General features: G+C 29.7%; 1 protein-coding gene across 1 annotated transcript; it reads left to right on the top strand.

Moving 5' to 3' along the window:
• Positions 1 to 2214: 2214 nt before the first annotated feature.
• LOC113511550 (uncharacterized) lies at positions 2215 to 6772 on the top strand. The gene is made up of 4 exons (XM_026895177.3): positions 2215 to 2322; positions 4217 to 4524; positions 4935 to 5187; positions 5681 to 6772. The coding sequence occupies exons 1-4, from the start codon at positions 2311 to 2313 to the stop codon at positions 5777 to 5779; spliced, it is 672 nt and encodes a 223-aa protein (XP_026750978.1). The 5' UTR covers positions 2215 to 2310; the 3' UTR covers positions 5780 to 6772.
• Positions 6773 to 12375: the final 5603 nt, after the last annotated feature.

Genomic DNA, 12375 nt, shown 5'->3' with positions numbered 1-12375 from the left:
CGTAAACTCGCTACTTTACCAGCGTGGAACTCGTTATGTCTTTTTTTCTTCCTTAGTTCATATTTGCATCATATTGGTTTCTTTATGCATCTTAAAATGGCAAACAAACGGCCCACTTGATGAAAAGTGGTAACCGTTGTCTGTAAATATGAAGCGTACTCATATAACAAAATATTAACAACTATATTGCTCACGACGCTCTTTATGCGTTGCCATTGCAACCAACCCTGTAATTTCATCTTCTTGTTTCTTCTTCAAATCGAAATACTATTGCTTCACAACAGAAACGCGAATGTGACAGAGGTATCCAATTAAACGTCTTTTATAAAAGTCTTCCTCCGATATGGTTTCTTCTATAAACATGACAACATGGATGAAACTATGTTAAGATTGGGGTATACTACAGTACGGAAAAGAATTATCAAAATCTGTTATGAGTTACATTCACATACCTTAAATTATTTTGTGAAAATTATTCTTGTTTGAGTACAAATAACTGATAATTTATTAAAAATTCAATTTTTCTAAACCCAATTGTTTGTGCTATGCGTATGTAGGTCAGAACAAGTCATTTTAAATTTTGAGTGGATATTCTTTTCATCTTTCTATCCGAGAAGAGATTCGTGTCCCATGTCGAAATGTTAATGGCTTACTATAATCATAATGATGATGAATGGTGTTTTCTTAACTTGTTCAGGCAAATACAACATTATTAACTATTTTTATCCAGTAATGGAGAAATACGTGTACTGTGATTTTGATCAGAATTATAAGTTAACTACTTCTTATATATACCGTATTTATTATCTATTTGATGACTATAAAGTTTCATTATTTTGACAGTAATGTACTATTAACAAGTGACTTATGTACTTTTCATGTGGGCGAAGAAGTAGTTTCCAGATTAATATGAATATAAATAATACTGATATTAATATGATAATTAATATAATACCACATATGTAGTATATAGCGTTATATAATATTAGGACAAAAGTAGGTACTTATGATTACTAAAACAAGCTAAAACTGTAAAGAATAAAATTAAATAGATTTATTAAATTTGAAACAAAATCTATTTCGTCGATTCATGAATTCAACGGCAGCATCAAATATCCGTCTCAAATTCAAATTGAGGCTCAAATAAATAAGCTACATATCCATAGATATCATTAATACAATTGTAGTCGAATTACCATTAAGAAAACAGGAAAATGGATAAAATAAAAACAAATCGATTTACAACTGACGCAGTTCTAAGGTAACTAATATATATATATATATATATATATATATATATATATATATATATATATATATATATATATAATACAAATGAATTTAGAATCTCCTTTTTTTGTAAGTCTGTTGAAAAGTAATAATAATGAAGAGCCAATCAAAGGTTACTCTTTTTACTTTGGTGGACCGGTGAGCTTTGTTTTTTGTCATTAGTATCTATAATAATAATATACTAAAAATATAAAATACAATTTAAAGCAAAGTGTATGCTTTTGTATGAGATATTTTTTTTAATTACTGTATTAAACAAATTCAAAAGTATGTCCGTTTATGTTTTAAAAACAGATGTCAAAATAATTATTTTTTTACTAATATTATAAATTTGTAACTGGATACATATTTAGTTTTAATATACACATATCCTCTACTGTGTAGTTTTATATAGCTAGGACCTGTGACAATACTGAAGCAATGAATTGTGCGTTCCTGTAAATGTTAATGAAATGCTTTCGTTGTTTTTTTTAATCACATAATTAATTTAATCACACTAAACAAAATGAAAAGGAAATAAATTGAAAAAAAGAAATTAATGGAGCCACCTAGTGAAAGATTTGTTTCTATTAAGTATTCAAAGATATAGGTAGGGTTTTTATCTATGGAACTACTCAAGCAACATCTAATAGTGTTTTATTATCAAGATATATACTATACGTTCGTTCGTTATTACCAAATATGTACAATAAGTTTGATGTAACACTAAGCCATAATATATCAATACAACGCAATGGTAACCATGACAGGGATGTGATACCAATAATGGAGCACACGAACAATGGCATCTCGTTTCATGTTATTATGGTGTCATGATTTTTTGATATCGAAAATGAAATCAATGAGAGACGTCGCAGATGCAGCGTATTGCGGCGGCTGTACTGGCATGAAAGTGTGATCAGAGCATGCGGCGGTAAGTGGCAGGGGTGTGGTATATAAGTGAGCGGACTACTACCACTCTGACATAGTTCACTAGTCTCCACGTGCCCCGGCGCCGCACGTCATATCAAACAAACAACAATGAAGCTTCTGGTAAGTTCAGAAAGTTCAGTGACAACCCTTGAAAGAATTATGGCGCGTCCCAGTTTTCTTTTATAAAACTTTCATTTCACAGAATTGGGGTTTTATATTTTTTTTTTATTAGGCTATGTGAGAGAGCGAAATTTAAAGATATAGTGATAGTGGATTTTGAACTTTGACATAAAATTTTTATTAGTACTCATTGACTGCTAATAATTTTTTTTATATCTGTGTACGAAAATATAAATCAAAATTTTAATTAAATATTTATAAAGAAAATAATAAACTTAGTAATTTGACAAGAAGACTTGAAGGATTAGATTAGATATATGTTGAATTTTATTCATATGTTTATTATATCCTTGTTTTCGTAAAAATCTAAATAATAATATTTAAAATAAAAGTTCGTATATGCTATCATTATTAGAGATATAATTTTAAAAATTAGAGCGAAATACATTAGACCTTATAATATAGTTTCTCATTGAATTAAAATACACCTACTGTGTTCTTTTAATTAATCTTAGATATGTTTACACATTGATTTGATTCAAGTATTCATTTGATACAAGTTATATCAACAAAAAGATAATATATTTTTTGTGCAATTGAAGCCTTCGTGATATTAGTCAGACCTATATTTTCTAAGACTAACTAGTATACAAACCATCTTGTTCGTCATGTCTACGAATTGTGTAATACCTACTGCTTACTAGGTCAATTTATATTTGGGCACAGAGGTTAAGTTACGTCTATTCAAAGTCGGTTAATGGTTTATCGATCACAGATAAATAATAAAAAAATAGATGTTTAAAAATCGAACCACGGCGTCTTATATTAATAAATGACTACTAAGCATAAAAATTCATGTATTCGCACGTAAAGGTTGGATGACAGATAAAGTTAATAGCATTAAGCACTCCTGTTATAGGTGCAAAATTTAATTGGTCAATTAAATTTAAATAATAAAAAAGTTTACAAGTACTTTTAATATTTAAATTGCACTGTGCACTACTTAATGTTAATTGGTAAAACGTAATTTTTTAATATTGTCGTGTTCCATATTAATTTTATTATGGAACACGACAATATTAAAAAAAAGTCATATTTTATTATGTCTATGAATACAGATTAAAGATGTGAAAATATTTCAAATTTTTTTACCTCACTTTATTAGCAATGTTTCTTTCTCAAAATATTTTATAAATACAGTTACCAATCTATATAATGTATTAGCAGAAAAGCATTAACAAGGTATTCTTAATTATATAAACTTAACAGGCATTTTTTGATCTAGATTGTAATGAATTAGAATACAATATACCACTATTTTTTTTTAAATCTCTCTACATATCGTAAGATATGACTAAGGGAAGGAAAACTTGAAATAAAACCCGACATCAACTTGCTTGGCTATCGTGCTAATAATAGATGATACCCCATTTGAAGAGAAATTCGTATCCAACCTCATTAAACAGACGTTATGAATAACCGTTTTAAGTAACATCTATATCATTTACATACTGTATACCAGTCTATTGCATTTGAACAAGTCATATTGCATAGTTATACTGATTCATTTGTGAACTAAAAGTTGTTATATAAGAGTAAAACAATAAACATTAGATTTAGGATGTACTAACAAAGCATGTTAAAAGTTAAAGTACATATGAATGAAAACAATACCCTGTGGACATGTGAATGCCAATACATATAATGTTGGAGCCCACTTTCGCCCAACCTGCGTGTCGAATGAGCCGGTTTCACAAGATGCTGCCTATTGTACTCGCTTCATCTTATCTTGCGACATTACGAATATGATTAAGCTCTTCTGTCTGACATTACGAATCTATTGTGTATAATATTTGGATGGACTTACTTAAAATTGAAACTGATTAACTTTCAGGTGGCTTGTGCAGTGTTGTCTCTGGCGACCGCTCTCCCACAAAGGAGAGTGTCGTTGAAGCCTGAGCAACCACTGCCATTGGACGACCAGCAACAAGCAGAGCAAAATTACAACGCATATCAACAACAACCACAGGCTCAGCCTGATTATAGGCAACAACAGGATTACAGGCAACAACAGCAACAACAAGAGTATAGACAGAAACCCATCGAAGACTTCAGACCTAAAGTAGAGTTGGAGTCCACCACCTTCATACCCATCATCCGTTTTGATAAGGAACAAGGCACAGATGGAAGCTACAAAACAGCGTAAGTATTTATACCCTACTCACAGTAAGATTATGATATTTAACGATAGCAATTTAGGAATAGGTATTAATAATTTTGTATTACATCTATTTACTGTCAAACTGATTTAACTATATTACTTTTACAAATTAATTCATTCATTTAATCTAATTAGGAAGCATTATCGGCCTTCCGTTTGTTTTATTTGAAATGAACATGTAATAGATTCTAAAAATGTGGCCTGAATGACATTTATATTAGTGAGTTTTAAACTGATTTAATTAACATTGATATACAAATAAAAGTACATTGATTTAAATTTAAGATAAAATTAATAATGGAGCAGAGATGAAAAGTTATTTTAGGAGTGAAAATTATTGTAATACAAATCAATAAATTTAATTTTAAATTAAATCTATAAATATCTTCAGGTACGAGACCGGTAACAATATCCAAGCAGAAGAACAAGGATTTCTGAAGTCAGTTGGTGAAAATCAGGATGCCCTTGTTCAGCAAGGAACTTACACATATACAGCTCCAGACGGCCAAGTTATTACCGTTGAATACACAGCTGATGAGTTCGGCTTCAGAGTCAAAGGAGACCATATTCCCACTCCACCCCCTGTCTCTGCCGAAATTCAAAAAGGTTTAGACCTTATCTACGCTGGGATTAAAGCCAACCAGGTAAGTTTTATTTGTTTACAATCAATTGGCCGCCTTAATTGATGCTAATATGGTCGATATTGCAACAGATCTGTTCTTTAAATGTTTGGTCATTAATTTCACAAAATAATTATAATATATAACATCGAGATAAGTGTTGAAATTTATACTTAATAAACAGTTTACATATCAATGACAATAATTTAAGCAAAGCACCAATAAGGAGATGTATTGTTATGTACTGTTACATAAATAATGCTAAAATCTAAGTTGTATTAAAATGTAGTAGTTTTGTTTTTATTATTATTTTATATAAATACGACACGTCTTCGAAGAAAGCGTAATAAATTTTACCTTGATCTAAATTGAAAAGGTCGAGAGTTGCATAATCTTATTAATTTTATCTGTTTAGAGAGGAGTAGATGAATTTATAACAAGGTCATTTCATTAAATAAACTTTAAAGTTAGTAAACGAGCGTAGCTTCTTATTTAAAAATATAATATCGACTTTCAGGAACGTGCTGCTTTAGAGGCCAAGAACAACCCAGAGGCTGCCAGGCAGCAAGAAGAAAAAGCGGCGCTCGACTATAAAGGACACTATTACCAACAATAGGTAGTAATCTGAAACTTAGGTTTATGCTTACTGATACACTCAAGTTCGAATTGGGACCATCTATTGTTGCCATCAATAAGTTAATTAAATAAATCACACAATCAGATACGGTTAGTACTCGCGTAATTATAACTTACATGGTCAATGTTGAAGATTGATGTAAAGTATTTTTAGTACTAAATTCATTACTGACGTCTAAATTTTTGTTATTACAAATTTTATTTACAATTTGTTTATATCGCGTCCAGATAAGACATTAAGAATTAGGGTGTGTTTGTAATTCACTAATGATTAATTCTAGCTAACTAATTATTGGTGAACAAATCAATCATCAATATTGAATATTTATTACAAATACATCTTTGATGTAGGGTCAATATTAGCAAGTATAGAATCTTTTTATTCTTTATTAGCGAGTGAGTCTATAACAAAAAAATTCTAAATTTGTTTAATTTATATCTTTACAATTGGTTATACTTTAAGTTAAAGTACTGCTTTTCTAATTTATGTATTACAATTTTGATCAAAACCAATTGTAATTAGATATTCAGTACCTATTATTGAGGATGTTGAAAAATATTGAAAAGTTGGTATAGGCTTTAATTTTGTTATAAATGGATTTTATATCAAGAAAGTTATTTGCGGACGTCGGTAATAAATATTCAAGAATTATTATTACATAAATTACTTAAAGGTTTATGTCTTGAGGATTGCCTGTTGGTAATATTTCAATACTCAAAATATTTTACTAAGTACCATGGAACACAGAAACGTCTCTTAATGTAAAAGAAGATAACAAAATCTGATAATATAGTCTACTCAATATCATCAATACCTAAGTCAGTGCATGTTTAATTGTAAAATGTGATAATATTAGAATACTTAAACTAGTGTTAAGTGAGGTTGTTAAACTCTTCCTACTTTTATACTTTTGTATATACCTTGTTAATTTATCTTTATTCTATGTATGAATAAATGTGTTTGTACTTGTTATATATGTATATTACTACTACAATAGAACAAGGTGAAGTATGTGAGAAATACAAGATTTTATTATGTTGTGTGTAGTTTTCTAATACTGGCCTTCTAAGTTGTTACTTTTATGTATTACTGCGAATAGGAAATAAGGTTTAACATTACATGGAATGGTATAAATGGAGCTAATCATAAATGATATCAAAGAATGTCCCTACTATCTGATGCATCCTTCTGATCATAGGCCTCCCCTATTGGGTTTTTATCAGTAGTTGCCACGCTATTTTAAGAGAAATGCTGCTGACTATCCCTTGACCATTAAGTTCTCTTTCTCACCTATCGAAGGAAAAAGTAGTATATAGGGGGTAATTTGCATAAAACCATACGTACATACAACCATACAACGTCATCACTTCTTTTAATTCGTTAGGAAGAAGCGACTAGTGGAACAAAGCACAATATCAAATATATGCTATATAAATAGGCTAATAACCTTCTGTTATGGGAAACATTCGTGTATATCAAGAAGGTTGTACAGATAATGTAGAAAATAGATATCAAATAAAATATTATCATAATATGGGCTGTTATCTGTCCACTGCTGAATATAGGCCTCCTTCACAGACTGCCGTAAGGAACTACTGACTTCCTGTAATACATTTGAGATCGTCTCTTTGTCTAGTGAGAGGTCGTTCTACACTGTTTGCTTGTACGGGGTCGCAACACAAGAACCATTCTTCCCCATCGATTGTCGGTTCTTCGATCTTAAACCAAACTTCAAAGTATAAAAAGATCGGTTAGGCTGGTTACCAGCAACAATAACGATAACTAAAATTGTCACAATACAGTTTTCATTAATTTACATCATCCGTTAACTAACCATTGCTGCACATAGGCCTCACTCTATTGGGGGGTTAAACTTTGGAGATGTTGTAAAAGGGACTCTTCTCCCTCGACCATTAACCTCGTCCCTTACGACATTTACGGTAAAAAAAGGTACCACAATATAATATATAATATACAATTACTAATAAAGCAAAGTAGTTTAGATCTATGTTGGTACTCGATATGGCATTTGGTGGAATGTGTCTTTCTGAAACGAGAATACTTAATGCTCTTTCACAAATTTATTTCAGAAAGTTAATCTTGTCAGAAATAATTATAATAATAATAATGCTTCTGCCGGAGGTTAGTTGCCATCTCCTCTTCTTAAGAAGGGAGATGAGAATTTATGTAAAATAAAAAAAAATCAGATAATTGAATGGACATAATGAATCTGTGATAGACACATGAAAGTAGATAGAGAAGTTTAATTATTAATGACGTTATTACACTTGGCTGGTAAAAAAAAAAAGATGTATATTTGACCCACAAACGTTTATGTAGGCGATGATATTTGACATATAAAAGTGAATAAAGTAATCATAATATACAACTTATTCAAATAAATGATTAAGTAATATACCTTTGATATTACGTTTTTGTCATTGCATGATAAATTACGTGCATTACATAAGTCTCGCGTGTTTTATTTTTGCTTATTCAATTATTTACTTTGTGTTGTAGTAATGACTACATAATATTCTAATTATTCGTAAGCTGGGTAACGTAATGTCAGAACAGTAGTCAGACTCTGTCTCTAGTTGAACTTTGAATGGCAGCGAAATTGATGCAATTGATGGCAATCACTAAGTATCTTTACCTTTACATACTTATTATAATGGCAACGCGGACATACCAGAATACCTTGGGCCTCTGATGTGTTGCTGTTTCTGAGTAGTAAGGTGTTATTCTCCTTATACCTTGTAATTGTACAGGCATCACTTTCTTCATTCTAACTAAAACATCGGTGCATGGCAATGACACAGACAGAACAAAAACAATGTCTTCATCTGATTACTCTGATTATTCATTGTGTCTATATTATAGAATATAAAAGATTAGAATAATATAAGAAGATATATATATATATATATATATATATATATATATATATATATATATATATATATATATATATATATATATATATATATTACTATATACTATATGTACTTACTATATTATCCTGAAGAATTTTCATTCCAGTTTAAAAGCAGCATTAAAATCGCATTCATGATAGTAATTATCATCAGATTAGTAGTATCAAATTTTGTTTGAATGGAATCAAACAAAATTTGATACTACTAATCTACACGAGGATTGGAACTTGACCATATTAAGCAGTAGCCTGTGGACTTTCTAAATTGTTATTTCGTAAGATATTATTAAAATACTTATTCTATGCAATTTGTAATATTACAAAAAGTTTATCTAATAACAGATATTGCAATGTCTCTACAATATATTATGTCTCTATAATGTATGAATTGCTTAATTCTTTTTCAGTATTTGATGTTGATATATTACTATTCGTTGTCATAATTTATGGAATTACTTATACGTACAATGTAATTCTGACTATTACTATAGATGGCGGATAAATTTAATTTAAAGAAATGTATTGTGCTTCTTTATCTTTAATTTTATTTTAAACAAACTATAGATAATTTAAAAATTAAGACTATCGCAATCTGTCAATATTTATGTCTATTTCCATAAAATGGAAGATATGAATTATAGCTTTATTTTAATTCTGTATGTACGTAATATATTATTAGTAAAGAAGATATTTTAAAGAAAATATACCTTAATATATATTAAAGATATTAATGGTAGTTTGTCAAGTAATACCAAAATAATAATCACATAGTTAAGAATTGTGTATTCTACTTATATATTTTTTGTTCACTTTCATTGCAACCAATAATCTCGGATGAATGTAAAATTATTTATTAATAAACATAATTCAAAATAAAAAAAAATATTGTTCTTTTTAATTTATTTGTTTCATTTTTAGTCGCAGCTTATAGTTCGTTCAGTTTAGTAAGTATGCAACTATGACATTATCGCCTAAAACAGTAAAATTTGTGGTCATCAAATTAATGAGCAAATGCTAGTTATGTTAATAATATTAAAATTGAGTAAATACTCAACAAATTCAGGAGCTTAGTTTATTTTAGTTTATTTGCTAGATACTCCATTAGTTCGTCAAATGCCACACGTTGAACAGGATCCGCGGGGTCATCGGCGGTTACGATGAACTTACATATTTTGCAATTACCCCTTTATTGGGCATTTGACTGTCCAGTTTCTGATAGCTTTGTGCAATTTTAATAGAACCCTGTTTGTTTAGTATTTGATCGATTTACGCAAATATAATTAGAGACCTCTCGCTTATAAAGTGCTTGCAGACAGTGTTGCAGTTTGATGTTAGAATTTTGCATGCATGTCTCTTCTTCTTATATCTTTCTCAGAGACTAATGCTTTTACAAATATGGAATAAAAGTTCATTATTCACTAAAAGGAGTCTTTATTACTAAAAGCTAAATTGTTTAAAAGTTTTATCAGAGATATGAAATGTCCAAAGTCGCCTACGGGTATTTATTGTTGTATAAGTACAAATTTACATCCACAATTAGATATAGATCTTATTAAGATATATGCTCAATTCTTTTTTTTTTATTGATAAAAAATAGCTGTTTTATTATTAAGTATTAAGATTAAAGACATAAGGTAAAGTATGCGTAAGGTTCACGAAATAATATTCACCCGCATTTTTCTGTAGTTGATACTTGTAAGTGTTTATGGGTTATTATGATATTGTGATATTAATTACTGTAAAGCAGACTGTAATGCTTGGTTGTTAAAATTATCCTAATCTTTAAGAAATACAAAAATCAAATTATCCCTTAATAATACTACGTGTCAAATTTTATAAAAAGAATCTCGAACTACCTTTCAAATTTATAATATTATTTAGGATTCTATTAATCATTTGAAAGTTTCGCGATAGTTCAGATGTTCTATTACAAAGATATGGTAAACACTTTGAGAAATGGTGCTTACAGATTGCGGAACAAAATTACAGTCAGATATCGTCGGGTCAGAGTTGAATCGACATTTTTACTGAGCATATCGATTCTCACAACTAAATTTGCATCGAAAAGATTTTTACTTGAGTTATTATAATTTATATTGAAAAAATTACTCAGTTCAGATTTTCATTTCAATTAGCAGTAAAAAATAAAATAAATTTGAACAATTGTTGAAAAATATAAAATAATAACTTATTATTTTTTTGTGTCTAATTTTAATTTATTTTGATTGTTTATTCAAAATATACAAATAGTAGGTAAAAATGAAAAAAAATGTTAAATGATAATAGAAATTTCGATATAGAAATCAATGACAAATGTCGAGAGATATCAAAAGAATTTGTCTTTTAAGACTTAAATTTCATGATTAAACAGGATAACAGGCGAAAATTTGTAGAAAAACTAATTACCATCTAAGAGACAAGTGAATCAAATATTAATTTGCAAAATGATTAATTTTTTGCAATTCTACTAGGGAAGTAACTTAACAAATTATCTCAGCTTCTCATGGTTGAATATTACCTATGGTTTGGTTTACCGTAAAGTAAATTAAAATATTTAAATTCAGTAATAATAACTTAACTTAAAATAGGAATTTGGAATATTTATGTGTTATTACAATTCATAATAATAGATACGTTATTATCTTCGTTATTGAAAACAGTCTTGATATTAGTATATCTATTGTACACTTTTATCTAACTCCTTACGAAGTATTTAATACTAGCTTTACCCGCGACTCCGTCCATGTAAATGGGATATATTTACTGACCGGGATAAAAAGTAGCCTATATACTTTTCCATCTAATTTAATAAAATTTGATGTACACTAATTTCATAGCGATTAGTTAAACCGTTAAGGCTCTATAAGATAATAAACAAACAAACTCATTTTCACATTTATTATATGAGTAAGGATTATCACTCGTTCTAATAAGAAGTTCTCTTTTATTTAGTTTACTTATGCAAGTTTATCTCCTCAATGAATGTTATTTATTTAAGGCATATAGTCGCCTATTGCCACAGTAGCCAGCTGATCCTTACTTAGATATAAGTAAGGATTATATTGTATAGTGAAACTTCGAATATCATCATCATCATCATATCAGTCGTTAACAGTCCACTGCTGAACATAGGCTTCCCCTTAACTTTACCAGTAGTTACCATGCTTGGCAGGCGCGTTGGCAACTGCAGTTAGACTTTTGGTAATATTTTAAAAAGGACGTTGCTACCCATCCCTCGTCTATTTAGTTCCCTTAGTCGCCTCTTACAACAATCACGGGTAAGGAAGGGGTGGCCTATTCTATGTCTGGACCACACAACATAGCCCAAAAGACGCAAATTCTGAACATAGCTCAGATAAATTTTAATTATATAGATCGTGATACCATATCCTTTTTTAATAAACGAGGAAGGAGTTGTGTCCCCGTCTGCCCTAGCGGTATACGCTGGCGGGGCATCAGTGAAGGATGATAGGTGAGATAAAAAGGCAAATCAGTTAGCCTATCGTGATGAATACACCTGGAATTCATTACGATAGTTTCTACGGGGAGGTCGATCTGATAGGATATATTGCTAGCAATGGGACTGGTAGTCCGTATTACTAACAAACCCTTCCCCCTCAACGTGATACCATATAGGTAT

This window comes from Galleria mellonella, unplaced genomic scaffold (genome assembly GCF_026898425.1).
Source record: "Galleria mellonella isolate WM207_F2 unplaced genomic scaffold, CSIRO_AGI_GalMel_v1 utg117, whole genome shotgun sequence".
NCBI classification, from domain to species: Eukaryota; Metazoa; Arthropoda; class Insecta; order Lepidoptera; family Pyralidae; genus Galleria; species Galleria mellonella.
Note: the sequence above shows the minus strand (reverse complement) of the source record. Positions and strands in the feature narration are given on the sequence as shown.